The sequence below is a fragment of the Terrapene carolina genome, unplaced genomic scaffold (genome assembly GCF_002925995.2).
Source record: "Terrapene carolina triunguis isolate 2854851 unplaced genomic scaffold, T_m_triunguis-2.0 Scaffold374, whole genome shotgun sequence".
Taxonomy (NCBI): Eukaryota; Metazoa; Chordata; order Testudines; family Emydidae; genus Terrapene; species Terrapene triunguis.
In genome coordinates, this window is record NW_020664725.1 from 18,015,459 (window position 1) to 18,040,457 (window position 24,999).

General features: G+C 49.9%; 2 protein-coding genes across 25 annotated transcripts in view; one reads left to right on the forward strand and one right to left on the reverse strand.

The window, feature by feature from the left end:
* The window catches only part of PHLDB1 (pleckstrin homology like domain family B member 1), a 108,290-nt gene extending 97,658 nt beyond the window's left edge, over positions 1–10,632 (forward strand). For 23 of the 24 annotated variants that reach the window (XM_024207331.1, XM_024207325.1, XM_024207324.1 and 20 more), the window contains 2 exons: positions 13–98; positions 8,520–10,632. In XM_024207331.1, the coding sequence (XP_024063099.1) occupies positions 13–98; positions 8,520–8,660 (227 nt within the window). In that variant the 3' untranslated portion in view covers positions 8,661–10,632. Of the gene's footprint in view, positions 1–12; positions 99–1,102; positions 4,538–8,519 lie in introns of those variants that run through there. The other variant, XM_024207328.1, reaches the window with a different exon arrangement.
* Positions 10,633–10,729: 97 nt separating this feature from the next.
* Positions 10,730–24,999, reverse strand: part of TREH (trehalase) — an 18,977-nt gene continuing 4,707 nt past the window's right edge. Inside the window, exons 3-16 of the mRNA XM_024207283.3 lie at positions 20,205–20,305; positions 19,738–19,885; positions 18,683–18,770; positions 18,420–18,520; positions 17,931–18,023; positions 17,464–17,580; positions 16,559–16,681; positions 15,646–15,695; positions 14,658–14,858; positions 13,826–14,043; positions 13,064–13,175; positions 12,256–12,368; positions 11,670–11,723; positions 10,730–11,424 (exon numbers count right to left, since the gene is read on the reverse strand). Of these exons, the coding sequence (XP_024063051.2) occupies positions 11,287–11,424; positions 11,670–11,723; positions 12,256–12,368; positions 13,064–13,175; positions 13,826–14,043; positions 14,658–14,858; positions 15,646–15,695; positions 16,559–16,681; positions 17,464–17,580; positions 17,931–18,023; positions 18,420–18,520; positions 18,683–18,770; positions 19,738–19,885; positions 20,205–20,305 (1,657 nt within the window). The 3' untranslated portion in view covers positions 10,730–11,286. The remainder of the gene's footprint in view (positions 11,425–11,669; positions 11,724–12,255; positions 12,369–13,063; positions 13,176–13,825; positions 14,044–14,657; positions 14,859–15,645; positions 15,696–16,558; positions 16,682–17,463; positions 17,581–17,930; positions 18,024–18,419; positions 18,521–18,682; positions 18,771–19,737; positions 19,886–20,204; positions 20,306–24,999) is intronic.

Consider the following 24,999-nt stretch of genomic DNA (forward strand, 5'->3'; position numbering starts at 1 on the left):
TCTCTCATGCAGATAAACATGAGACGAAGCTCAAGGGAGTGATCTATTTCCAAGCCATAGAGGAGGTTTATTATGACCATCTCCGCAGTGCTGCTAAGGTGAGGCCTGGGTCCTGCCCTTGGTGTGGGCTGGGGGAGGGGATGGGCTGGCTGGTTAATGGTGTCCCAGGACGGGGGTCCTCTAAAATGCAATGGTGCAAGCACCGCAAGAAGCAACATTCTGGGGCAACAGGACCCCATGATGAAGCCCATTTGCATCACAATGCCCACCCCAGTGATAAGTCACAGCAGTGTGATGTGTCGTGGGCCCCTGGGAGCCACAGATGTCCCACAAACCCCAGACTCACCCCATTGTAGCCAGCAGGGCCCAGGCCCTTGGCACTAGATGTGCGGCTCTGGGCCAACAGGACAGTTGCAGAGCCTGTGCTCTAGAGCCCCTCTCCCACCCCCAGGGATGGGTGGGATTAGTTACTGCCAAAGCTTCCTGGAGTCCAAATCAGGTTGTGGCCAGTGGCCCAGACGCCAGAAATAGCCTTAGTGCTGCCCATTGTCCAGGTCACTGCTGCTCTCTCCATCCAGGGGTGGGTGACTCTGCCAGAGGTTCAGCTAGCATGGGGTCTAGACATGTCTGAGAAGGGGTGTTACCTCCCGGCATGTGAAGGCCTGTGCTGGGGCAGCTTGCCCAGCACTGTGCGCTGAATCCTCTAGTACAGCCTGAGCCATCTCCCTCCTATCTGCGGGGGTAACTCCAGCAAGCACTCCCTGTCTGTCTGCTGGGAGATAATAAATCGAGCATGTGGGCACAGTTAAATGTCTGACAGACAGTACGATGCCAGCACTTGAGCTGCTAGCATGTCCCTGGACATTGCAGAGTCTTGGCCCTCCAGGAATGAGTGGGCAACAGGCCAAACTACCTCTGGGACCTCGTTTCCTGCAGCTTTCCCCAGAGCAATACTACCGTCTGGAGACCTCTGCATGCACAGGCCGTCCTCACAAATCCTACTGCATAGAAAGCCGGGCAAGTGTAACAGTATCTGAACCCAGGGCAGGCTGAGCTCTTTGTCTATTTCTCTCTTTTTCCCCCCCTCCTCCTTCCTATCCAGAAAGGACTTTTCAACCTCAGCCTAGCAAATGTATGTATCCCGCCCTCTGCTGTGCCAAGCACTAACCCTGCTTTCACAACGGGTTCCCTTTAACCCTTTACTGCCAGGAGTGCTCTAACCTGCGCTGTGTTGGTACTAACAGCAGAACCCTCAGGCTGCTAGTCCTGGGACCAGGGAACCCTGGGGTTCAGGTGCAACCAGAACCAGCCTTGTTCCTTCAGAAAGCCCATGCGCTCAGCCACCTGTCTCTCTAACCTAACCACACCAGCGCCCCCCCCCGCTCACTTCCATCCCCAAACCCCTCTTCCTGGGGGATGGTGCCTTGAGGCAATAAAGTGGCTGCAAGTGACCTTGGAGTCCCTGGGGAGTGATGATGCAGACTTTGCACGGGTGAAGGCCCTTTCCATTCCTGGAACCTTGGAGCAGCTAGCAATGCTCCATCAGCACTGAACAAGCTGCCAGGCACCAGCCCCTGAGGTGCACAACAGCTGGTCCCCCCTCACCATGAACATAGCTGAGCTCTGGGGCCCCCAGTGACTGGACGAGCAAGGGCCAAACTCAGTGTGTTTTTAACACGTGACTTTCACCTGAGGGGAGAAATTTCTCAGTTTAAAACCAAAGTTGTGAAAGCTGCTACTGGCAGGGTGGTGAAGCAGGGCTGCACTGAGCTCTCTGTTAAGCCCACCCATTATAGTTTTGCTGGCTGGCTTTAAAATTAGTAACAAGTGTGGAAAAATAGCTACCAGTGTCCACCTCTGAATTCCAGCAGCCTTCACCTGGCGCCAAAGGAGAAATTTCAGCTAGAATCTGCTATGGGGAAATGAGGAAAACAGATGTAGAAGTATCTGGAAGCACGTCGCGGGGGGCAGTAGCAAGAGCCAGCATAATTCTATCTGAAGATAATGCAGCCTGCTGCAAGTACAGGAGAGTGGAACCACCTTGACCCCTTGAAGGTGAAGAAGCTGCCACTGCTGTTGGGCTGAAGAGAAGGTAGTGTGACTCCAGGAGCAGGCAGGACTAGGCCCTGAGCCGCCTGCCAGCGGAGTTGATTGAAAAGTCTTGTTGGCCTTTGACAGAGCTGGAGAGTCCCATATGCTGCAGAAGGGGAACATCTCTTTACTTTGCACTGAGCTGTAATTCCATGCTAGCAGCATGGGGGGAACTCTTTTCAGCACTGTCTTCCCTGGGGCTGCCTATGGCTGCAGTGGGAGTGTGGCTGACTTCGACAGCTTTCTGAATGAAATGAGAGTGACTTTTCAGACCTCTGGTATAGTGGAGCAGGGTTCAGATACTCAAGGCTGGGGTCACAGAAGAATCACATCCAAGCCTGAGGGACAACCATCAGGCCCTTGCATCGCTGTGAAACACTCAGACCCTGAAATCCCACAGGGCTGGCTCCAGGTCTTCATTCTTCTGAGGCCACTGTACTGAGTTGCAGGCGGGTCACTCCATGGGGGTGTGTCTTGGATGAGAACTTGAAGCCCAAGGGCCATTTCATTCTGCCTGGACCTCCATCTGCAAACATCGCGCCTACAGTTTCTGCCTTCTTATCTCTGCCTCATTGCAGAGAGCAAGGGAAATTGGCAGGGATGAGCACAGAAGACAGCAGAGCCATGTCTGAGGAGAGCATGGTGGCAAGGAACTGCTAGGGCAACAACCCAGAGGAAAATGGACGTCCCTGCTTCTCCTTGGGAAGCCTGAATAGCATTTCCCTAGCTGGAGAAGACAAGACTGGGGAGGTGGTGATAAGAACTGTCTGGTGAAAGGAGGTGGGGCTCTCACCTGGAGCCCAAGGAAGGAAGTCAAACGGAGGGAGACAGAGTTTGAACCCAGGAGTTCACTACAGCCTGCCTAGGCTCGGGGCTTACCAGAATGGCCTGTGCTTCAGGTCTCTGTGCTGCCTAGGCGGAGTTCCAGCTGACTAATCAAGCCAACTATTTGGACTCTATGGGAGTGTCAATGCAAATGCTTGGCGAGGTACGTTCATCCCTGAGGAGCTGACGAGTCTCTGGCAGGGCTCTGCCTTGGGTGAACTCACTGAACAGAGCTCAAGGGGTGAGGCAGGAGTGCTGCAGGCCCACAGGTTCAGCCTAAGGAGGCGGTGAAACTGTGGCTTACCCTAGCAGGAGAGTGAGTCTGACACACTGAAGGGGTTCTTCCTAGAGTCCATTCCAAAGGTGAGGCCGTAGCACTGATCCTATGGATCTGTGACCCCTTTACCCAGCGGTTACGGTGCTCATCTGTGATGGGGGGACCCTGCTTCAATATCCCCCTCTGCCTGGTTAGGAGAAGGGATGTGAAGGGGGACTGCCCAGGTGAGTGCTCTAAGCTATGGGCCACAGAAATGTGGGAGACCTCCCTCATGCTTGCCTCTTGAAGCTGTTCTACTTGGCTTAACTATTTTCTGGGCCAGCCTATTGGAAAGACTCCCTCTATAGTCTGGTGATTAACCTCTGTGCCTGGCGTGTGGGAGCTGCTGGTTCAAGTCCCCCATTGGCCTGTGGAGAGAGCTCTCCACTAGCCCAGATATGGGCTTTGGTCGTTGGTGTATGTAGTGCTCATGGGCCTCCTGACTCTTGCCTCTTGAAGTTGTTCCACTTGATTTAACTATTCTTCGGGCCAGGCCAAAAGCCAGAGTCACTCTTTAGTCCAGTGGTTAGGGTACTAGCTTGGGTTGTTGGAGAGCCTGGTTCAAATGTTCAGCAGGAGTTTGCACAGGGATTTCCTGCCTCCTCAGTGATTGCCCTTTGGGGTGGAACATCCATGTCTGAACCCCCTCCCTTTCTCAGGAGGCCATTGTCACCTTGGGACAGGGAGGGGATTCAGACAGGGCTTGCCCATCTCTGACTCTCCCTGAGAGGTGCAAGATCCCAGTTCACACCCCTCAGCAGAGAAGGGGAGTGACCTGGGGTCTGCCACAGCCTGGGTGGCTAGCCTCTGGGGACAAAAGAGTGATTTGGGTCTTTTGTATGGCCACCATTACTCATTAATTAAACCAGCAAGAGCTGTTCTGTATAGTCCATTGCCAATTTACAAGGGCCTGCACCTCAGGCACCAGACCCTCTCCACTGAGGCAGACAGAGAATTTGAACCAGGGTCACTCACATCCCAGAGAAGTGCTCTAACCCCCCATACCATCAAGAGCCGTGGAGGCAGACTTTGGCCCATTTATTATGTAGTTAAAGTGGACCAGTGTCAATAGAAAAGACTGAGGGAACCCTATGTCAGAATACCTCCCAGGTTGGCACTTAGGCCCTTCACTTGAGAGGTAAGGGAGCCTGCTTCAAATCCCATCTCAACCAGCACAAAAGGGATTTGAACCAGCAATTCACGCCCCCGGCTGGGGAAAGTACCCCAACCACTGGAGTACAGCAGGATTCAATGTAGGTTCTAGCCCAATTACTGTTGAGTAGGGCTGTCAATTAATTGTAGTTAACTCACATGATTAACTCAAAAAAATTGCAATTTAAAAAAATTAATTGCGATTAATTGCACTTAATACCAATTTAAATTTATTAAATATTTTTGGATGTTTCTACGTTTTCAGTATTGATTTCAATTACAACACAGAATACAATGTGCACAGTGCTCACTTTATATTATTTTTTATTACAAATATATGTACTGTAAAAATGATTTTAAATAATAGTATTTTTCAATTCATCTCATACAAGTACTGTAGTGCAATCTCTTTATTGTGAAAGTGTAATAAATGTAGATTTTTTTGGGGGGGTTACATAACTGCACTCAAAAACAAAACAGTGTAAAACTTTAGAGTCTACAAGTCTACTCAGTCCTACTTCTTATTCAGCCAATCGCTAAGACAAACAAGTTTGTTTACATTGATGGGAGATACTGCTGCCTGCTTCTTATTTATAACATCACCTGAAAGTGAGAACAGGCGTTCATTTGCATGGCACTTTTGTAGCTGGTGTTGCAAGGTATTTACATACCAGATAGGCTAAACATTTGTATGCCCGTTCATGCTTCGGCTACCATTCCAGAGGACATGCTTCCATGCTGATGATGCTCGTTAAAAAAAATAATGCATCAATTAAATTTATGACTGTACTCCTTGGGGGGAGAATTGTATGTCTCCTGCTCTGTTTTACCTGCATTCTGCATATATTTTATAGCAGTCTCGGATGATGACCCAGCACATGTTCATTTTAAGAACAATTCCACAGCAGATTCGATAAAAAACACAAAGAAGGTACCAATGTGAGATTTCTAAAAATAGCTATAGCACTCAACCCAAGATTTAAGAATCTGAAGTGCCGTCCAAAATCTGAAAGGGACGAGGCATGGAGCATGCTGTTAGAAGTCTTAAAAGAGCAACGCTCTGATGCGGAAACTACAGAACCCACACCCCAAAAAAGAAAATCAACCTTCTGCTGGTGGCACCTGACTCAGAGGATGAAAATGAACATGCGTCAGTCCACACTGCTTTGGATTGTTATCAAGCAGAACCCATCATTAGCATGTCCTCTGGAATGGTGGTTGAAGCATGAAGGGACATATGAATCTTTACCGCATCTGGCACATAAATATCTTGCAATGCCAGCTACAACAGTGCCATGCGAATGCCTGTTCTCACTTTCAGGTGACATTGTAAACAAGAAGCAGGCATCATTATCTCCTGCAAATTGTAACCAACCTTGTTTGTCTGAGTGATTGGCTGACCAAGAAGTAGGACTGAGTGGATTTGTAGGCTCTAAAGTTTTAGATTTTATTTTTAATGCAGATTTTTTTTTTACATAATTCTACAGTTGTAAGTTCAACTTTCATGATAAAGAGATTGCACTACAGTTCTTGAGGTGAATTGAAAATACAATTTTTGTTTTTTACAGTGCAAATACTTGTAATAAAAAAAAATAAAGTGAGCACCGTACACTTTGTATTCTGTGTTGTAATTGAAATTAATACACCTCTACCCCGATATAACACGGTAAAGCAGCGCTCTGGGGGGCGGGGCTGCACGCTCCGGCGGATCAATGCAAGTTCGATACAACGCGGTCTCACATATAACACAGTAAGATTTTTTTGGCTCTTGAGGACAGCGTTATATTGGGGTAGAGGTGTATACTTGAAAATGTAGTAAACATCCAAAAATATTTAAAATAAATGGTCATCTATTGTTTAATTTTTTTAATCGCTTGACAGCCCTACTATTGAGTTATTTAATGAAGATGGACCAGCTTCAATAGGAAAGAGTGAGGGCCCTCCCTCCTCCATTGGAATACCACCTAGTCCTACACTTAGGCCATTCACTTAAGAAGTAAAAGGTTCAAATGCTAACGCTTGTGCCTAATAGAGTGCTTTCCCTGCCCTAATGGAGCCAACTGATTTGCTGAATGCTGCCTAGGGTGCATTGGGGAGAGGGTTTCAGTCGCTGCAACAGATGCTCCAATGGGAGCAAGGCTACAGAACTGTTCTAATTGCATTTGTCTTTATTTTCTTCTAGCAACTAGCAGATATTCTCCCCATTCACTTCCGAAGAGAGGTTTGTCTCAATGCACTTGTCTCTCTGCCTCTCATTCTCTTCTCTTGTTTTGTGGGGTGGGGTGACCTTGCCTGACTGGTTGGGTCCCCAGCCTATTTGTAGCAGTTTGCATGCTCACTTGTTTTTAACTAGCAATGCACTCTGCAATGGGCTCTATTCTGTATTGCACTTGGCGTTTCTGGACCAGCAGCCTAAGGCTCCTTCCCTCTGCCTCCGAGCCTCACCCCCTCTCTGCAGTGGGGTTGGGGGTTCCTTTACAAGATTGACTAGGGGTGGACTGTATTGATCATGCTCACCATACACTCAGAGTGCTTTAGGCCTGCTCCTAGGATAGATGGATAGATAGGGGAAGGTTTCCCTTCAACTTCGATAAGAGTAGCATCACTCTTACTGTACTGTACTTTAAAAAAAAAAAAAAAAAAAAAAAAAAAAACTAGGATGAACGAGCATCCCTTGCATTTGCCATTGGGGTTTCATGCAGGGGAGATCAAAGTGCTGGTTGGAACCACAAGCACTTAGGGGCTGTGAGAGGGCTGGGCTGAGCAAGATGGGGAGAGAATTTTAGGGGGCTGGACTCTGGGTTGCAGAAATGGAGGAGAGCGGGAAGTATCCCCACCTCCTTTGACCTCTGTGGACCAGGTCCAGCAAAGTGCCACATATCTGTCTCCTACTGACTCCATGCAGATGCCAGATTCACAGATGCCAGACCTGCAGCTCCTTTCTGCCCTTGGTAAGGGTCATGTGCCAAGGTCTGAGCCTCTTTTATACTGCCATTCTGTGCTGGCCTCAGCCTGGGGGTTAATCTGTGCATGCCGATTGGCTGCTCAGGAATGTGCTGTGTGATTGGTCTGATTCTAGGAGCACCACCCTGCCTGAGTGGATGGCTTACTTACCGGATTTGTAGGAAGAATGTATTATCAGCTGGGAAGTCAAGGCACAGAGCTGATCTGACTTGGCTATGGCCATGTTTGCACTAGGAGAGCCAGGGACAGACCCCCCAGGGTCCTGACTCTTTTCAGTATGTCGCAGTGGCTCTCAGATTGGCTGGCTGGTAAACACAGTAGTGGAACCTTTAATCCTGTGTAAGCTCCATCCTCCACAACCCTGGTGTCCTCAGTGCTGTTCTGGTCTGACAACACAGTTGGATTGGAATGATGAGTCAATCCAGTAGCTTCAGCTTTTGGGTTTCTCTCCATGTGCTGGGAGATCTCTACCCTGTTGCAGCCATTCCTCCTCCAGGGCTGTGGCTGCAGATCTCAAGTGCCTGGAGTGCCATCATCTCAGGACATCCTATACTTCCTCTTCCTCTTCTCCATTCATTCAAGCTGCTACCTCATTCTTCAGGCCAAATCCTGCTTTCATTGACGTCAGTGTAGGCAGGTTGGCACTAGGGGCTGCCCCCACTCTGCCCAGCAGACATGTCTTCCTCTCTCTAGGATTGGTGGAGTTGGGCAACAACATGACAGGCAGCTGTAGTCTTGAGCCTCTGACCTAGCCTTGTTCAGGCAGTAGTCGGCTTGATTGTTGCTCTCTGCTCTTATGCAAATATTCAAGTCCCCAGCACTGTTCCATGATGGTGATGCTTTGTCTGGTCCTGCACTGGTAGCCCAGCAGCTTTCTGTGCCTCACAGGGCTTTGGCACAAAGATAAAGGACAAATGTGCCTTCCTGCACACTTACTGCCTCACTAGGGCCCATTTACCAAAGGAGCTGCAAATGCTCAGCACGGGGCTGAATCTCAGCACTGCTCTTTCCCTCTCCCCCCCGGGAGCACTAGCTGTAGTTGGAAAAGTCCTCAACAGGCCTTAGGCTGCTGTTGGTGTGTGTGGGGAATCGGGTCTATCAGTGGGGGGAAGAGCTGGCTCCGTAGTTACTGCAGGAACAAGCTCCCCATGTTTTTCTCTCCCCTCTGCAGAGTCCCAACCCAGCTCTTACCTTCTGCGTCAAGACCCACGACCGCCTCTATTACATGGTGGCACCATCAGCTGAGGCCATGAGGATCTGGATGGATGTAATTGTGACTGGGGCAGAGGGCTACACCCAGTTCATGAATTGATGGGGACCAGGAGTGCTTAAGGTGGAGCTGTTCCAGACCTGCCTTCTCTTCTTCTCCCAGATGGATTTGCCATTGACAGTGCCAAGATGAGCTGGAGGCCCCACCACCACCTGGATACAGCAGACAGCCATTTCCCTGCCACCTGGGGTGTTTAGCCCGCAGCAAGAAGATCATGAATACAGGGGAGCTGCCTCCTATGCAGATATTGGCTGTATCATGCGCTTTGGGCCCTGGTTGGTTAAACCTCCCTGCTGACTAGAGGGGCCTGACCCCAGGCCCAGCACTCTTGCCGTCTTGCCCTTTTCCCAAGAGAGCTTTGGGATGTTATTTGAATAAATGTGGGGTGGTGGGTTTTTTTTTGGGGGGGGGGAGGAGAGAGATGTTAAAAAAAATAGGAAAAATCAACCCTGTAAAGCCATGATTTTGTTACAGAATCCTTATTTTTTCATATTGTAGCCATTCCTTGTGGAATAGTGGAATCGCTGTTGCGTTTCTCCTTCCGCCTGCACCAAATGCCCTGCGCTTTCTCTTAAATGCAGTGTGGGTGATAAGAGTGATGGCACGTGCCTAGCTAGTGCCCAGGCGTGGTGTAATTGCTCTCACATGGAACAGAGAGGTGTTAAGCAAGGCTGGGACAGAGTCCTAGCCAAGAGGGGTTTTTTTTATATGTGTAACAGTACAGAACAGACTTTTTTATTCTTCGATGGAAACATATCAATGGGCTGAAAGGTACAAAGCCGAAGAGCTGCCAAAGACCATCCCACCGGTTCCCGTGCAAACTAGGCCTAAAGCTGTTGGATTAAGGAACTAAACTCTCTCAATACTGCCACTTTTTTAAACTGGAGCTTGTTGGGCATCACTATGACAACTGCATCTAGCACATCCTACCAGCACCTGTGACCAGACCTCTGTTTGCTCCACTGTCTGCTTGACTTGTTTCCTTTTCTTGTGCCATTCTCACCAGTGCCAAGGCTGCTGCAGGTGCCAGGATCTGCACCATGACAGTCCTGCCAGATTTACTGCAGCTGCCTGTAACAGTGAGGGGTCTGTCCATGTCAGACATCTCTCTGCTCTCCTGTGCCTTGACCACCTCAGAGTCTGGGCATCAGCACAGGCAAGGTGCCTCGTTGGAAGGTTCTGATAGTGTAAAGCTAGAAGTAACTGTGGCAGGTGTGCAAATGCTGTGGGATGAGGGGGAATATTTGTCTGCCAGGGCTTGTGATCTCTCTCATGCACTAGGCACCGAGGTGTAGTCTAATGAAACCAATGGCTTGTTCTTCTGACACTGTGAGCTTTAAAAAGTGCCTCACCCAAAGGAGATGCCAGGAGGGCAGGGCAAGAAGAATGTAGAGCCTGGTTCTTAAATCTAGGTGCCTACAGTTAAACTGTCTGCACATGCCTCATGGGGAGGCAGAGCCTAAATTCACATCTAAAGGCCAGATGGTGTGAGGTGCTGAGCCCCCTCAAAGTCCCAGAGAGCTGAGGGTGCGCAGCCCCTTGCAGCATTGGGCCCATACTATCCAAGCCTGAAGCTGCTCCACCTGTAGAAGTGGAAGCACTGGTGCTTTGAGTGGCTAAAAAATTGGGCCCCTTGACATCTTATGCCCCTTTAAAGTGGCTACCTGTACCTACCCCCATTAGCAAAATCCAGCTGAGAGCTAGGAATTTCCACGGCCTTCCTCTAGGGCTTAGTGAAGAGTTAACTTTCACACAGCTGAAAATCCCTTGAAAGAACAAGACTATTTAAATCCCACCTTGCTTTTATAACCTTGAAATCCTTATTTTCCAAATATCTTTTTTAACCCTAGGTATTTGAATTCCTACAAGTGCCACTGCTGTTAGGCCTAGCTCTCCTTTTGTCCTGTTTGTACCTTCCTCTGCTCACCTAGGCTGGGGACAGGTAGCAGCCAGTCCAGCCTCTCTTTTTTCAGTAGCTGTAGACAGACTGCAAACAATAAAGCCTTTTGAGTAACAGACTTGAGGTTATTTCCACCTTCCCTGCTCTTGACCACAGCCAGCTGGGCCCTGAGCCAAAGGGTTCTCAGTAGGCACTGTGCTGGGAAGACGCCTGCCTTTGAATGTGCTCTGCCCTGCCCCTATGGAGTTTAGAATGGTGACAGCCTCAGTGGCTGTCCAGACAAAAGAAATAGTTCAACAAACTCTACAAGTTTAACTATTTACACATTTCTCTGAATGAGGGGGACATGAAAGGGTGGCACAAAGGGAACTTTGTGAGAATGAAGGGATAAAGGATCTGTGGTGGGCAATGAGCTGAGACTAGGGGATGTGGGGCCTCAGCACAGACCTCCACAAGAATCAGGCCCCAGTAACCACCAAGGCAGGTATGACAGCAAAGACCAGTTTGATAAACATTAATGAAACAGCAAAAGCATGAGAGAATCGCAGGTAGGGGGCTCAGCAGGGCTGCATGCACAGGGCTTTAGTCACAGCTATTGTTCACCTGTGGCTGCTTTGCTGTCCCAGCAGGTAGAGAAAGAGGTGGCTGCCCCAGATGAGGCCCCCCGCCCCCTACTTCCCTAACTGGCTACAAGGCCAGGGTACTGTTCAGTACACATGGGCTTGTTTCCTCTGGCCCTGCTGCTGGGAGCCCAAACCACTTCCCCTATCATTTCAGGTTAAGGAGGAAGATGCAAGCAACAACAATCCAGGCCCTGAAGGGGGTAGAGGGGGAGCCGGAAGTCAGGCGGTCGCCATAGAGATCCAAGAGTTGCAGGACTACACCATTGGTCCAGCCAAATCCCTCCTGGCAGGGGAGAATGCAGCATTAGCAAGGCACATGCTCCTGTTATCCAGGGCTGGAGCTTACAGATGGCTGCAGCATGGAGACTGATGAACCCCAGCAGCAGCTTCCAGCCCAGCAATTTGAATGGAGGCAAAACGGGGCCCCTTCCCGCATGAGGAAAGCACATCCTCCATGCCTAGTGAGAGATTCTGTGAGCACCCATCCCCACCCTATAGGCATTGAAGCATTTCAGTACATGCTCTTACCTGGACTTGGTACTCTCCTCCTGTCCCTGGCTTCCCATCTCCATCCACATTGTACTGAGGAGAAAGAGGATTATTCAGAAAGCCCCAGTAGAGTGTGAGCTAGAATGTTCCCACCTCACAGAGTCCAGGGAAAGAGGGGCAGGCACAGACTCCAGCTCTTGTGTGTTCACGAGCACAGGTGCTTAAGGCAGAGGAAGCTGTACACCAGGCAGGGGCAGAAAGCAGCACTGGAAGAGGAGGGTAGGGACAGAATGACAAAGACCTCCCACTAGGGGAGACCTGTGGCTGACGAGCCACATCCACACCCATGCTCAAGTCCACTCAGGCTGAACTGTCTGAGATTGGATCTGGTGCCTCCACACCTGGGGCCCTGCTCTGAATACAGACTGACAACGGAAGAGTTAAAACAAGACGAGGGTCCTTTAGGGTAGCAGCCCAGTCTCTTTCCATGCAAGCACTAGGCACTCTGAGGTAATCACGACCGGCTGCCCAGGGTCACAGGGGAGGGTGTGTGCATGAATTCCACTTGAGAGCTCCTACCCACAGGGGCTGCAGCCTGCCTGTCCGGGACCACCAATGGCTTTACCTTTTCGAACATGGCCTGGTACTTCTTATATAAGGCAAAGTTGGTTCTGACCCAGTTCTGCGCCAGGTCAAAGGCAATTTCTTTGGCTCTCGAGGAGCTGGACTTGGCCAAACCTATGAACACAGATAAATGACAGAAGGTCAGGGACCCAGTCACAGGGGATGCTAGAGCTCCTGCAAACACTAGCCTGTCCATCCCTGCAAGAGGTGACTCTAGAGCCCTCACTGGAGCTCAAGGCCTCCCCAGGAAGCCTGGCAGGGGCTTTGTACAATTCTTCCACCCCCTCCTCCAAAAGCAGGCTTCCACAGGTTGGGCCCAAACCCTGTGGATTTTGCCTGAGTGAAGGCCACAGATCAAGGCCCTCAGGGTTTACGGACTCAAGCAGCTGTGAGGAGGGTTATTGGTGCCCCCTGGCTTTTCCACTGAGCAGTATCAGTGGTTGGATGGCCCACTGTAGCAGCAGTTCGGGAAAGGCCCAGGTGGAAGAGTTGCCCCCAAACCAAGATGGCACTGTGACACCTGGGCTCCCAGCAGAGCTCCCAGCCTGACCTGCAGCTGCTGCAGAGTCAGGAACCAAACCCACAGAAACAGGATCAATCCACAAGGCTACAAAGCAGCATCAGAGTGGAGGGCAGGGATTGAGAGAGGCATAATGCAATACCTAGAGCTGGAGCACGGCTGGGACAAGGTACAAGGAAACAAGGGGCAGGTCCTAAAGCAATTTGGAGGTCTGGTACCAAACACAGCAAATTTTCCAATGGGCATCCTGTCCTGCAAACTATGGATATGAGCACAGCAGCATCCTTACCTGCAATCACCATATGCTGCAGTGGCGGCCAGGCATTGGGCAGGTCCCACTGCTCCCCAGTCCTGGCAAGTGAGGTAGGGATCCCGTTCTTGTAGGACAGCACTGTGCTCCCCTGCAAACGTAGACAGCATATTGAGTGGTGGCACTGGGCTCCCCAGTGAGTCACCATCCAGGAGACAGAAGGCCACAGAAGGGATCTAGGGAGACAGGACTTTGTTGGCTAACCTGATCAGCTACTTCTAGCCCAGCCAAGCTCCTGAGGTCCATCGATGGCTATTAGCCAGGATGGGCAGGAATAGTGTCCTTACCCTCTGTTTGCCAGAAGCCAGGATTGGGTGACAGGGTATGGATCACTTGATGATAACCTGTCTGTTCATTCCCTTTGGGGCACCTGCCATTGGCCACTGTCAGAGGATAGGATACTGGGCTAGATGGACCTTTGGTCTGACCCAGTAGGGCTGTTCTTATGCTCTGGGAAGGGAACAGGCATAGCCCAGTGTAGAAAACGGGCTCTAGGGGTCACTAGTGGGTTGAGCTAGAGGAGCAAGTCCTGGGAATCTCCTGGCAAATACTTGGGATGGGGCCACATGAGAACTGGGCTCCAGCTCCACCTTGCTCTGCGCAGACAGCATGTGCCAGGCTCAGTAGGAAGGTATGTGGTACCCCTCCACTGTCTGCAAGGAACACTCCCCACGTGATGGGCTAATGGAGACTGACTGGTCTGTTGCGGTGAGGAATCTTACCCACATGAACCCAGCTCACCTCTAAGTACCGCACTGCCCTCTCAGCTGCAGCTTGGTCTGAGAAGCAGTCAGTCCACAGGGGTGCCAGGTTGGAAGGGTAGAAGGCTGGGTTTGGCTGCTTCTTCAGGAGGTTGAAGTCCAGCCAGACTCCAGCAGCCTCATTCCAGAAGACAGCTTGGACAGCCTCGAGCCTGTGCTCCAGAGCGGCCTGGAACTGGGCAGCCTTGGTGGTGTTTCCTTAGACAGAGAGAGAGAGAGAGAGAGAATAGCTGATTACACTAGTGAGGGGCTTGCGGAGCATCCACAGATTAACTACAGCACAACGCAGCCTCTCCAGTCCCAGTGCACTCTGAACAGCATAGCCTGTGGCCTTTGCTCAGTATTAGAGGGGAGGAAGCTGAAACCCACTCCAGCTCATGCAGAGTCAGCTACAGTCTTCCAGCTCCTATTTGCTGCCACAGCCCCAGGATGGGGAAAAGGCAGGTGCCCTAGACAAAACTGATCCCTACAATGCCCATCCCCTACACACCTGATGCCCTCCCTAGGCTCCCAGCACCTGAGAATTAAATAAACACAGAAATAAATGAAGTGAGCAGCAAAGTGGCTTTACCTGGGGCAGAGAAGAGTTAAACTGCTTCCTGCTCCCACTTGCAGGAAGATGCCACTAGGCCGCACTGCTGTTTACACAAGCTGCTCTGTGGGCAGCAATGCTACAGGATGCTGGGCCCTTTCCCCACACAGGGGATGTTGCCTCAATAACAGCATCTTGTGTCCCTGTCTCGTGGAGGGGGGGAAGAGATTCAACAGGCATCAGTATTTCCAAGGGAGACACTTCCCAACAGGCTCTTTACCCAGTATCCTGTAGAATGAAGCCAGCAGGTGCTCTGTCTTGCACAGAAAGGCATTCAGATCCACTGGCACTACAGCCCTGGCTTTGGTATCCTTCAGTGTCGCAGGGAGCGGGGGAGACCAGGAGAGGAACCAGCGAGAGGAAAAGTCCCAGCCTGACTCTGCTGCTGATTTTAGCTCTGCCCAGAGCTCCTGCCTGGCATCTGCAAGACACACACAGACTGGCACAGATACTATTCAATGTCCCCTGTGGCAGAAGATTTAGTACCTCTGCCCAGGGTGACCACTGGCAGGAAACAGCAGAGAAGGGATCTGGGGCTTGAACACAGGTTCTGACGGGATGTGTGTCAGTGCAGCTGGAACCAGGTCCCCAGACTGGGGCAATGAGGATAGAAGCCTCTGTTAGAGCATGAACCCTAGAGGCCAGAGCACTGACCCCCAAGCACAGACAGACATAAGGGCCATGCTGGTTCGGCTGGAGCATGGGTTAAGCTGCTTCTATCACACTTTCTTAGCTCCATCCCCAGGCTCCTTAGAAAGAAGGAACTGTTAGAGCACAAAGCCTGGGGAGCCCCAACAAATCCTGTCCTGCAGAACTGACACATGATGTTCCCCTGGCTGAATCATGTAGGAGCCTGAACCCAGGCAGTCCACGGAGAGTGAAACCATCTGGTGGGCATGATCCCACCACCCAGCTTCCCAGGAAGGAAGCCAGGATTCTGTGCAGAGAGCTCCAGAAGTGATCACAAGAAGCCATGGCCAAAAGGAGCCTAACCCCCAATGTCACAACATCTGTGCCATGGCCTCACCTCCCACAGATGGGAATTCCATATCCAAGCCCCATCCCAGCTCTCAGGAATCTCTCCCTGCCTCCCCCTGGCACATGGGTGCCCACATTTAGGTGCAGTCAGTGAAGAGCAGCACAGGCTGTTCTGTTCTAGTGGGCATTAGAGGGACAGCATCTGTCACATGACAGAAATCTCTCCTTACCTTCATTTAAGTCACTTGCCAACTCCCAGTCTTTGCTGTAGGACTCTGGTCTGCAGGGGAGGGTGGACAGGGATTGGGAGGCAGAGAGATCACTAGGTCAGTCCAGTTCTTAGTCATTTCCTTGCCCTAAGCAGGCAAAGGCTGGGATGCCTGGCATGCAGAGACAGGTCTCACAGTGGCTGTGCACAGGGGAAGCCAGAAGCTGAGGTTGTGGGTGAAATCCTACCAGTGGTCCTACAAGGACCAGCTGCCAGGCACTGCAGCGTGATGATCCTGTCGGACATTGAGGGCAGCATGAATCCCATAAGGCACTGCTTCACCCTCAGCCCACCTTCAGCAGTTCCAGATCTCAACCAGCAACCCAGCTGCTGGGCTGGAGAGTGCCTCCTCGAGCTGTCTGCCCAGTGGACCCTCAAGTCTCCAAGCGACACATTCCTCAGGGTAACAAGAGGCCATGATACCTTTGCCTGCAGCTGCAGGTCTTGCCTGTGCATGCTCTGGGACAGGCACGGCTCTGTGCAGCAGCTTGTTTTCTGCAGGGGCTGGAGAAGGACAGCCCACTCTGCACTGGGATGTCAATGTCCTATCACAGGACAGGATTGGGAAGAGACAACACAACCATGTCCATCAGCACCTATCTCCATCACAGGGGACGGGGAACGGTCTGTGGAACATACTCAGTGCCACTGTAGAGCTTTGCTAATGACCTGCATGTACAATAGCCCCCAAAAGACGGGGGCAGGAGGGAGGATTATCCCCCTCTGTTGCTGGGGAAACTGAAGCATGGGAGGGACGGGTGAGTCACTTGCCCAAAGCCACACAGTGAGTAAGTGGCAGAGCTGGGAATAGAACCCAGGAGTCCTGACTCCCCCTCTAGTGTAACTCCATTAGATGGTGCTTGTTGGGATGGTACCTGGGCTCCCCGATCTGAACGTTGTAGTAGTTCAGAGTGTGATTCCTGTCCCCAACTGTGATGCTCACAGAGCGATTCCTCTGCCAGAACTCGTACTCTGCCTCCAGCAGATGGATATTCTCCCTGGAAATCAGACCACAGGCATGGTCAGTGTCTCCTCACGGAGCAGTCTCTTTTCATGAGGAACAAATCACCCAGTCATGGGTCTGCCCAGGAATTGGGGCGACAGGAAGCCCAGTAGGGAATGAACCGCTCCAGGGAACTTCCCAGTGGGTGTTGCTCAGTGTAGACTTTGAAGGGCATACACAGCACAGACCATGACCTACAGCAATGCTCCTGCTGCCTCCAACACATGCTGGCCAAGCAGAGTGCAGACCAGGCTGGTCCTGGGACCAGTCAGTAGATGGCTCACGTGGCAATGCAGTACCAAATATTACAGTGATGGGCTCTTGCTGAGACTAGCCAGGCTCATGGGAGCCTGGGGTGTGCTTGGAAATCTCAGAGGAGAAGAGGGCATATGCAGGGGCATGTGTGCACCCAGGGAGGGGGCTTTGCCTATTGGTAAAGGGGGGCGGGGGTAAGAGAGTCACAGACACCTGGAGTACGGAGCACCCAATGGACAGGCTCATGGTCACTCAGGTCCCATCCTGTCTGCACATCAGCCAGTGCCCACCCTCACTGCTATGCAAGATCCTCATTGGTGCCATAGGAGATGGGGGAGCTTTATTATATTAGGTTACAGGGTGCCAACCCATGTCCTCTACAGCCATCCGAACCTGATCCTGAGGGAGAGCCCACGGGATCGGCACCAGCCATGGGGGATGGGGGAAGAGGTAAGGAGAATCCACCCCTGCCCCCGGGGACATACAGGGTACCGGTGACGCCTAGCAGAACCTCATGCCCACCTGAGAAACTCTGTGTCATTGGCGTGGGCCAGGTAGGCATCCATCATCAGAGTGAGGAAAGGTGGCTGGCTCCGGCGCAGGTAATAGACTCGCCCTCCATTTGGGATGTGCCCATACCTGCCCATCAGGGGAGAGACCATGTGTTACACAGCCCCAGGGGAGGAGGATGAAGGGCCCTGCAGAAGCCTCCCCACTTCCCACACTGCACTCAGAGCAGGGCCCTGCAACTGTGAGGAGATGGCAAAAGTTGGAGGACAAGATGACGTATGCCCTCATGACAACTGTCCCCGCCCAAGCATCCTCAAAGTGACACCCTCTCAGCAGAGGGCACTGCCAGAGCCACGGTTGTGTCACTTGGTCAGCTCCTCATGCTTGGACAGGGAAGGAGTGGCTTCAGAGTTGAGGGAAGAAGGTAGTGAGCCTCCAGCCAGCCTCCTCTCTCTACGTGCCTTAGGGCAGGGTCTCACCTTTCCACCAGGTACAGGAAGTTCTGTATCATCCCCTTGGCTGTGGCTGCCATTTCAGAGAGGAGCAGCCCTTCGATCACCCAGTAGGAATCCCTGCAGCACAAAAGAAGCAGCTGCACGAGCGATACCAGATGCTCTGGGCTTGTGGCCCTGCATGAACCAAATGTAAGCTGCTCCATGCTCACACCCAATACTCTCCTGAGCATTGGGATTCAGGCCAGGGCTGAGGACAGTCTGCACCCACACCTTTCAGTCATGGCCGCACCTAGTGTGCGACAGGACAGCTTGTCACATCGTTTCAGCAAGTACAATTATTTGAAACAACCCCCATGTATATTGGCCAGGAGAACAGTGCCAGTGACAGCCAGGCTCAGCAAAATTCACCAGCTCAACTGGCATGGGGCAGAGCCAGGGTTCCAGCTGTGGCTGCAGCTAAGTCAGTTCGAGGTGTAACCAGTACAAGGTTCTAACACACCAGCTGTTACTCACCAGTAGTAATATTCAATGAACCTGCCACCGGGCACCATCAGAGGGTGCGGCACATAAATCTGAGAGTAAAACGTCGGGCGAGTCCTAACGTCATCTTTGATCTGAAAAAGAGATGACCCAAGTTGGTCACCACTCCCCACAACTCCCTGAGCCAGTCGCCTCTCCTCCAGCCCCCATAACTAGCCTGGGTCGAATCGTCACCACACTCGCATTCTTTCCAAATACAGCACACAGAAGCAGGGTCACCCCCGACATATCTCTACCTTTCTCCCTAGGGATTTCCACTTGGCATTCAGATCCGATGCCCATGCCTGGAGTTTCTGGTCAGAAATCTTGGCTAAAATCTGGGGGCTGGAAGATAAAGAAGGAAACATACTCAAGAGAGGAGACAGCCACAACCAAGCCCCTAGGCCAGGTCTACACTACCGCGGTAGTTCGACGGCTGGCAATCGAACTTCCGGGTTCGATTTATCGCGTCTGGTCTGGACGCGATAATTCGAACCAGGAAGTGCTCGCCGTCGACTACGGTACTCCACCTCAGCGAGAGGAGTACCGCGGAGTCGACGGGGGAGCCTGCCTGCCGCGTGTGGACCGCGTCTGAACCGCGGTAAATTCGAACTAAGGTATGTCGACTTCAGCTACGTTATTCACGTAGCTGAAGTTGCGTACCTTAGATCGAATTGGGGTGTTAGTGTAGACCAGGCCCTAGTCACCACAGGCAAGGGTTGCTTCCAGAAACTGCATGTGACATACACTGCCTGATATAGTGCAGCAATCTATGGGTCACAGCACTCTTCTTGGCTCCCACTCCCCGCAGTGCACAAGTCAGAATGTGGCTAAATTAGCAATTTAGCTCTAGAGACCCAAGCTTCAATCCTCAGTAGATCACAGATGGATTTGGAGGCATGATGGGTGTTAGCCTGAAAAACCAATCTCATGTTCTAGTCCATTTCATCACAACTGGCAGCCTCTGCTCAAGCCAAGCCAAAGACTGAACTATCAGCAAGGTCTGCAGGTCAGGATGGAGGGGCATTGGCAGAGATGAAAAGGCAGGGAGGCTGCAGGTCAGGGCGAGGTACATTGGCAGCACTGTGAATGGGGAGCACTGATTACACCTTGCACTGATTACAGCTACCACATCCCCCAGGTACTAAAACCAAATTCATCACTTCCCAAGAAAGCTGTAGTCAGCCCCCGTCTCCAGAATGGGACAGAGCCCAGCACAGTGCAGTCTGGCTCCCTTACTTCCATCACCAGGGCTGAGGCTCATCATGCCGCACTCACTCTTGCAAAGGCCCCTTTGGGTTCTATTCTGTACCTGCTCGTCCAGTCCTGAGGTTCCCATTGCTCAAACTCCTGTCCAGGGTCACTGAAGGATGAGCTCACAAACTGTTGCAGCTGCTCTTTGGACAATATCCCCCCTGCAGTCACATTCACTAGCTGCTGAAACTTCTTCAGAACTAGATCTGGGAAAAAGAAAAACAGCCTTCACTGTCTACTGCCTTGGCTGAGGTTCTGCCGAATCCCCCAACAAGGGGACCATGAGTGGTGAAGGCACAGTGACTACTTGGTGTAGTATGTACCAGGACACAGTGCCACTATTCCCACTAATTCACCTGTGCATTAGTACCAGAATTCCCAATCATCCTGTATGAGTGTGGTGAAATGGGCACAGGGCCAGCTTGCACCAACAGGCGGGTGTGGGGTTAGACTGTAGGTGTCTGGCAGGAGGGAAAAGAGTAAATACAACAGTTCTGTGGCCCTAGCCATACTGTCATTGCTGACCTGGAGACTCCCGCAACGGCATGTCAACAAAGTGTTTGTCATCAGAGAAGAGCCTGGCCAGCTGGACCTGCTTCAGGAGGTCCCCAGTGCAGTAAATCTGGCTAAGGAGAGAGAGAGAGAGAGAGAGAGAAAAAAAAAAAAGTGAAATTCAGACACAACCAGGCATGTTCTAACCCATGCGGTCCAGGCAATTCCTCAGGAAGCAACCAGCTTATTTCTGCTAGATACAACCTGCTTCATTAACTGCAGAATGATACAGGCTTGTTAGCACGGACAGCAACCCAGACATGCTGGAGCCTTAAGGCAGGGGCCAGTCCACACACCTATCGCACCAAGCTGTGTTCAACTGGGGGGTGTGGGAGAAGAAAGGGGCAAGTAACCAGTTGCACAGTCAGTCAGCCAGCCAAGGCCTGTTAAACCCACTTATCTGTAGGAGTTTAAATGTGGTCCCTTAACTCTTAGGCATGGATGGTGCCTAAGAGACCATTTACACTGCAAAATCAATTATGACTTGGTCTTACCTGACAAACAGGACCAAAACATGTCACAACTATTTACAGAACCACATAACAGACCTGTAAAAGTGCCTGGCTAGAGCATGGCTCTGTGACATGCAAGGGCAGGCCATATGTACTAGTCAGGCATTACCCCAGCTGTGTTTGAAGGGACACTGCCTACTTGGAACCCTATCAATGTTAATTAGGGTTTAAAGTACTTCCATGTCCTGCCTTCAACTCCCTGACTCTCTGGGATTGTTCTATCACATTTTCCTGTTTGGCTTTTTTTTTAAACCTATACAAACAGTACAGGAAGCTGAAAGACTCTGCACAGAGTAATCATATTGAAATGAGAGAGAAGATTATTATTATAGGTTGGGTTAAACTACGTTGAAACTAGTGAGTGTAAACTTCATTCAAAATAAACCTAAGAAACAATAGGGGCCTCAAATTAAAACACAGACTCGTGTCACCATTCAATGTGAGTGGGGGGCTTTGCTGGGGATTGTTTGGTATAGTGGTGTGTTTCTCTTCCACACAGACACAAGAGAGACACAGAAGTAGTAGAAAGCCAGAGGCAGCCTGAACAACCACTGAGAGCATGACCCTAATGTGATGATCGGGCCTACAAATTTATTCTAATTGTGAGCTCAACAGTAACAAGTATGTGAGAGTTCATAAAGTGTCACATTAACCTAGAACAAATGTTTATGGGAAAAGGTACAGAAGGGAGACTGACTGAACTAATCTAAACAAAAAGGCCTAATGATACAACTCCAGGATTGTGCTGAAATCATGCTTGGTAAAAACCGAAGATGTAGAACCGGAAATCAATCAATCAAAATTGGTGTGTTGGATATTAGCCCTACTAGTGAACAAATAATAAGGGGATAGGCTATTCCACGCATCACTCCATTTTTGGGTTCTTGAAGAAAGAATGGATGGGGCAGCCTTTCATGGCTGCCACCCCCACCACCTTCTGGGATACCGTACCTTCTTCGTCCTAATCCTGGGGGATGTCTTGACCAGACCAGGCCAAAGAGAAGACTCTAGATGATATTACCACCCCATCACTTCCAGCTGAAACCCAAACAACGCCTGAGATAAAATGGGCTCAGACTTTAACAGCAACAACAGCAGCTCTAGCCCATCTCAACTAACTGTCCTTTTGGGTAAACGAGAAGTTATTACCATCTTTGATGTCATCTAAGAAACTGCGAAACAGGATTTTTCCTTCTAAAAACTTCCCAGCTAAAGGAAAAGGGAACAAGGAAATGTTGCTAAAATTAAAGCCTTACTTAATGTTGGGATTTCCGCCGAGACCTTTTCCACTATCCTTATCCAGAACACCTCGTCCAGTTCAAGGAGAACACTTTATCTAGCTCTTTGGAATCCAAAATCTCGGACTGAATTTGGACTCGTCACTAAGGTTTCTTTATTGGCATTTCATAAAGCTATCCCTAAGGTGATCGGGCTCAGGTGTAGGGAGTGGGTTAGGGAGCATACTCCAAAGTACATAATTATAAATCAGATTATATACATATTCTAAAGCACACTGACACATGCGCATTACATTCTACATTGTATCACATACTTCATGGTTGTTTTACTAATTCTGTGAACCAATCCCTGTAGAGATCACGAGCTCTCCACGCACTATAAAGTGTGCTAGTAAGCAAAGCTGCAAGCTTATCACATACCCCTCTTGCTACTATTTCTTTATCTACTAGCTATGTATTATTTACAAGGCCATTTGTGCATTCATGCTTTGTCAATTGTTAACCTGTTTCCTTACTTCTGTTTTCTTTCACTGGCCTAACCCCACCTGTGTGACCCCACTCCTCCCGACGTGACCTTGCATGCACCATGTGTGCAAGGTCACAGCAGCGGGATCAGTGCGGTATGGTCTTCAAAACAGCATCCCCTGTCCAATACATCTGATTTTGTCTCAGTACCAAATGGGTGACAAACCTTAGAAAAGCAGGGTTGTCCTGTTTAAAACCAGATGAATGGCCTGTCTAAGCGAGCTCCTCACCCATCTCTTTTAAAACTCTTGGATGCAAGTTATTTGGACCTGATCATTTAAAAATGTCCAACTTTAGTAGCTTCTGTTTAACATCGTTCAGAGATACTAGTGGAATGAAAAACATCATCACCATATAATGAGATATCCCTATACTATCTGTTCCCCCCCCCCCATTATAGAACAGAAATATTTAAACACCTCTGACTTTTCTGCATTATTATTAACAATTCTACCATTTCCATCCAGTAATGGACCAACACCATTGTCAGGATTCTTTTTGTTCCTAATATATTTTTAAAAACTCCTTATTGTCCTTAACTCTGCTAGCTATAGATTCCTCTTTGTGTCCCTTTACTTCCCTTATCGGTTTCTAACTTCTAATTTCTTTTTACTATCAACTTCCCTTTTCTTCCATTTGCTATATATATTTTAATAGATGCCTTCACTTTCCCTCTAAAACAGGTCAGGTTTTTTTTTTTGTTTTTTTTTTATAAACCATTATGGCCTTCTTCCTCAATTGTAGGATTGTGGCTTTTGGGGCATCTAAGGTGTTCTTAAATGATTCCCAATTATCATTCACATGCTTCTGATTAAGTTCTTCCTCCCAGCTGATTTGGCTCATAGTTGTTTTCAGCTTTATGAAACAGGCCCTGTTAAAGCACCAAGTATTCTGCTTCTGCATTATAAATGTGATCAATTCACAAGTTACAAATTGCAAGCTAGATTCTAGCCTACCACAGTTCTGCTTCCGCTGCTCCCTCCTCCCACAAATATGCTACCCCAGAGTGTATAACCAGCACTCTCCTCCCTTGATCCAATTCCCACAGCATCTGGGCTTGAGCTTCACCTACTCTTTTGTTCCTTATGCTATATTTATTTTACACCCACAGAAATTATGTCGACAATTGTTTTCAATTTTTTAAACCCCCCTCCGCCGCCCACACGTATTTAAACTCATCCATTGGGGCCCATCACTCTTTCCAAACAGGAGAGGGTAAATTAAAGTGGGAAGCTTGTTACCCTAGTCAAAGATAAACTGATACAGTGCTTTCCATCCAAAGGCCTCAAATCACATTACAGAGGAAGTCAAGAAATAGAGAGGAAAAGTGACCACGGGCAGAATCTAAGGGTTCCCCGTATAAGGCTCCTGACCTAACCAATAGATCCTAACCCTTCCTGCAGTGAGAACTTCTCTAACAACATGCAGCAGGAGGAGAGATGGACCACCCCTTTTTAGCAGCTTCAAACGGGCTCTGAAACAATCAGGCAACAAAAGCTCAATAGACTATGCTAAAATTAAGTTACCTTAGCCATTCAAGATTTGCAGAGCACAGGGATGCTGCAGAGTTACTGGCAAAAAAAGTGTAGTTTCGGTAACCAGATCTCTGCTCATTGACTCCCTATCTTATATTATTCCCACCAGTGTAGTATCTGTGCACCTCACTGTCATGCATTCATCACAACACCCCTGTGAGGTATGGCAGTACTATTATCCCCATGTCACAGCTAGGGAACTTAAGCACAGAGACTTGCCCACGGTTACAAAGGGAGCCTGGGGAAACTGAACCCAGGTCTTTGATGGCCCAGGCTAGTGTCTTATTCACTGCACCATCCTTTCCCTACTTCCTTCAGAACTCAGCCTATAGAACCCTTTCATGTACACAAAACTACATGACACAAGTGAGTGCTATACGATATTGACCATTCTTCACCTGTCAATCTAGCACCTTTCAAAGTTATTTTGCGTATTACTACAGAGCTTGAGGCCCAGCTAAGATTGGGGCCCCACAATGCTGGGCTCTGTACAAACAGAACTATACAACCCAGCAGAGCTAACAATCAAAACAGAGGCAGAGGGGAGCAGGGGAGGGATGGATCATGCACACCAGCAGAGGGGAGGAGAAGGGCCCATAGGAGGGTTGGGGAAGGGAGGGGAAAGGAGTAAAGATCTTAGAAAGTGTACACACACACACACACACACACACACACACACACACCTACTTTACATGTCACTCAACATATTCTTATTGCTCCCCAATCTTCTACCAGCACTGTGCGTCTAAACAGCTCCTATTCGTATAGCACAGCCCAGAACACTTTCTTGGCAAAATAATTAGATTATGTCCCTGCCCCAAGATCAATCACCAGGAGACCCACCAACCCCCCAGGGACCCAGGAAGTAGTTACCTCTCACAAGGAGGTGGGAGCCCATTGACCAGTTCTTGCCATCCTGGCACAGAAACAGAGATGCCAACAAAAAAGCACCAGGCTG